Source organism: Bidens hawaiensis, unplaced genomic scaffold (genome assembly GCF_021521415.1).
Source record: "Bidens hawaiensis isolate Kalapana, Puna unplaced genomic scaffold, B.hawaiensis_p1.1 tig00035967_1, whole genome shotgun sequence".
Classification (NCBI taxonomy): domain Eukaryota; kingdom Viridiplantae; phylum Streptophyta; class Magnoliopsida; order Asterales; family Asteraceae; genus Bidens; species Bidens hawaiensis.
In genome coordinates, this window is record NW_027496274.1 from 48,862 (window position 1) to 52,271 (window position 3,410).

The following is a 3,410-nucleotide window of genomic DNA, read 5'->3' on the forward strand; positions in this document are numbered from 1 at the left end:
GAACTTCCCACTTAGCTATCGCTTCAATTTTGGAAGGGTCAACTTGAATTCCTTCGGCATTAACCACATGACCAAGAAATTGTACTTCATGAAACGTAACTGATGGTACTCGGACCACAAGTCAATCTTCGAGTAGTAACTTGATCCTTGCAACTGGTCAAACAAATCATCAATCCTCGGTAGTGGGTACCAATCTTAATGGTGAGTTTGTTTAGTTCTCGGTAAACAATACACATTCGAAAAGAGCCGTCTTCCTTTTTCACGAATAAGACTGGAGCTCTCCAAGGTGAAAACTTGGTCTTATAAATCCTTTGTCCAATAATTCATGAAGCTAATTAGATAGCTCCTGCATTTCCGATGGTGCTAATCTGTACGGAGATCGAGCTATCGGAGCGGCATCCTGAACCAGATCGATTCTGAATTTGACTTGACGCTCAGGAGGTAATCCAGGCAAATCTTCAAGGAAAACTTCTCGGAAATCTCGGACTATAGGAATATTGTCTATCTTTCGCTCTTTGGCTTTTGTATCAACTATATTAACGAGGAATGCCAGATATCCTTTGCGTAGCGTCTTACGGGTTTTTGTGATACTGGAGAATTTTAACTCGGGATTACATTGATCACCTTGAATGGTTAGGGATTCACCATTTTGGATTGGTAAACGAACCAGTTTATCCGTACATATTATCTCAGGTCCATTCTTGGACAGCCAATCCATTCCTATGACTATATCAAAACTGCCTAGTTCGACGGGTAAAAGATCGATATCAAACTTACGGTTAGCTAACAGAATATTACAGTTACGTACAACTTCACTGGTTTCTATTAATTTTTCATTAGATAATTCGATAGAGTACTTGGTATCTAACTTACTGTCTTCTATTCCTAACAGAGGTTCGAATTGTTTGGAAACGAAGCTTAAGTCAGCTCAAGTATCGAAAAGCACAAAAGCATAGTGATTATTGACGATAAACGTACCGATGACTACGGACGAATCCTTCCAGGCTATTTTTGCGTTCATCTCGAATGCATTGACCTAGGTGTTTTGACCATTAAATTTAGGACAGTCTTTCCTGTAATATCCTACAACATCGCATTCAAAACATCTCGGGTTTTGGTTTCCTGAAACGGATGGTATGATCTTGGCGTTAATCTCGTGTCACGTGGCCAAACTGGTTGCACCGATTGCATCTCCAACAATAACCAGTATTATTTTTCCCACACTTGTTGCATGAAGGCGCTTGTCCAAAGCTTTCTCTGGTTCCCTTTGTGTTAGTAGCAAACATCCGTCCAACTGCAAAGTTCCTCTTAAACTGTTCTCCATGGTTCCCATTCGACTTCCTCTTGAATTTGTCGGGTTTCTGATTCATACCGGTTGAATTTCATTCGGGTTCCCAGGTGACCACTTTCTTTCCGGTATCAATCAGTATTCCCATGCGAACCACATTATCAGTTAAGGATTTTCCAGTTCTCTGGTAGACTGGATAGTGGTTGGTTTAAAGGAGCGACCATTCCTCATATTTCGGGAGCTAAGCCCCAGATGTACCTCTCTATTCGTGCATATTCAGGCGTAACTATTCGGGGTACCTGTCGTGCGAATGCATTGAATCGCGAGGTATATCCTCCGATATTGGCACCTTCCATCTTTAACTGCCATAAGTCATATTTGATCTTCTGGAGTTAATTTCGGGGTAAGTATTCTTTCAGCAACATCTCTTTCAATTCTTCCCAGGTTAGACGGTAAGCGGCATCTTCTCCTAGATTTTGAATTATGGAGTTCCACCACTCGAGTGCCTCATCACGGAATAAACATAACCCATATTTTATCCTTTCAAGAGGTGTGCAATCACTTATTTTCATGATAGATTCCATTTTCTCGATCCATCGGATAATTTCCAAAGGTCCTTCGGCGCCGGTAAATTCTTTCGGTCCGCAACCTTGAAAAGTTTTGTATGAGCACCCGTGAACCGTGCTACCTGAATAATTTTCGTTTAGAGGTTCAGTTCTAAGAGTTTCTTCGGTTCCGTTATTAGTTGTGTTTCGGGTGTTTTGGCTTGAATTACGTTTAGCCTCACGTTGATCAAGTGTCGTGTTTACATGTGGAGCTATTAATTGAGCTAACTCTTCTTGAGAAGATAGTAATCCGGATGCTTAGTTGGTAGTAGTTCGTCTTGTTTTAGGTGCCATGATTTCTTTTTAGAAAAAAATATAATTTGTAAGAATTGGAAAAATATTTTCTAAACTTGAGATATTAACATAGCATGATTCATAACAAATATATAACCATACAAAGGGGGGGGGGGTTTCCATTGTTACCAAAACATACAAAATTAAGTGTAATACGTACTACACCTTATCACCACCCATCATAGTTTAAGTACCTAAAAGACAACAAGTTGAAAGTTAATTTACATAGTATCCTACCAAACTACAAATACTACTTAAGAGCTCAATCTAGTGTAGGCCCATTAAGTGGTGCACACGCGGTCCCATCACTTCGTTCTTGACTCCAAACCTCCAACCCTTGCCTTGGTGTTCATCCCTCGGTTCTCGATGGTGAACACATAGTGACACAAGGCATTATATGAATATTCGTCGTTTCCTTGCTTGTGTTCGACACCTAGAACACGGTTCACGAGATCATGGATAATGGTCTCGTAGGCCGCGACCCACCCTTCAAGGGAGATGATGCGCTAACGGTCAGTAGAACCTTCCACGACCACTGGCACCGGTGAGGGAGGCGGTGGTGGTGGAGTGGTCTCAGTCAAGGGTATCACCATAGCAGAGGTGTTTGCCTCTCGTTTAACTCGGGTTCGCTTTTGAGAGTACACCCTAAGTGATGTAGCCCTCAAAGTCGAGCCCGGGAAACCCGAAGCAACCACGGGTCGGAACTCGATCGGGGCTGATGGTGCCCCGTCGTCACTAGTCTCTGAAGCTGTCCTAATAACATGAGGTGGAGCCATCTGAAAAGCATATTAAAGCAAATTAGTAATAATCAATTATTAATATATTCTTACCTTTCAGTTTCGCGAGACGGGAAAGGAGCGTGTGTTTGAATATACGGTTATAGTTTAGAAAATATTATATTTTCTAATTCTCTATAACTATTGGCTCTATACCAACTTCCGTCACACCCCGAAAAGCTTAATTTAAAACAGTGGAAGAATTAACTTAAGTCGTTCGGGTTACGACAGATGCCGATAGCCAATAACAATAGAATAAGAAAAAGATAAACTTTATATAATAAAAATATTTATTACAATATCATTATTTTACAAAGCACATATAAATTCATTATTCAAACACAAACCGCCCTCCTTTCCATGCCTCCTCGGAACCTTCACTTACCTGAAAAGCATATTAAAAATAAACGTCAACACGTATGTTGGTGAGTTCTCTTTATTGAAAAG

The 3,410-nt window shown here is 40.7% G+C and overlaps 1 protein-coding gene across 1 annotated transcript; it reads right to left on the reverse strand.

The window, feature by feature from the left end:
- Positions 1-331: 331 nt before the first annotated feature.
- LOC143588068 (uncharacterized) lies at positions 332-1,370 on the reverse strand. The gene is made up of 2 exons (XM_077069179.1): positions 1,205-1,370; positions 332-783 (listed from the first exon to the last, which is right to left on the reverse strand). The coding sequence occupies exons 1-2, from the start codon at positions 1,368-1,370 to the stop codon at positions 332-334; spliced, it is 618 nt and encodes a 205-aa protein (XP_076925294.1).
- Between the last annotated feature and the right edge of the window lie 2,040 nt (positions 1,371-3,410).

Excerpts from the sequence above, each read along its gene's own strand:
- LOC143588068 (XM_077069179.1), bottom strand. The coding sequence starts at position 1,370 with ATGAATCAGAAACCCGACAAATTCAAGAGGAAGTCGAATGGGAACCAT. Across the intron at positions 784-1,204 it reads GTGTGGGAAAAATAATACTG|CTAACCGTAAGTTTGATATC; the intron begins GTTATTGTTGGA and ends ATATTCTGTTAG.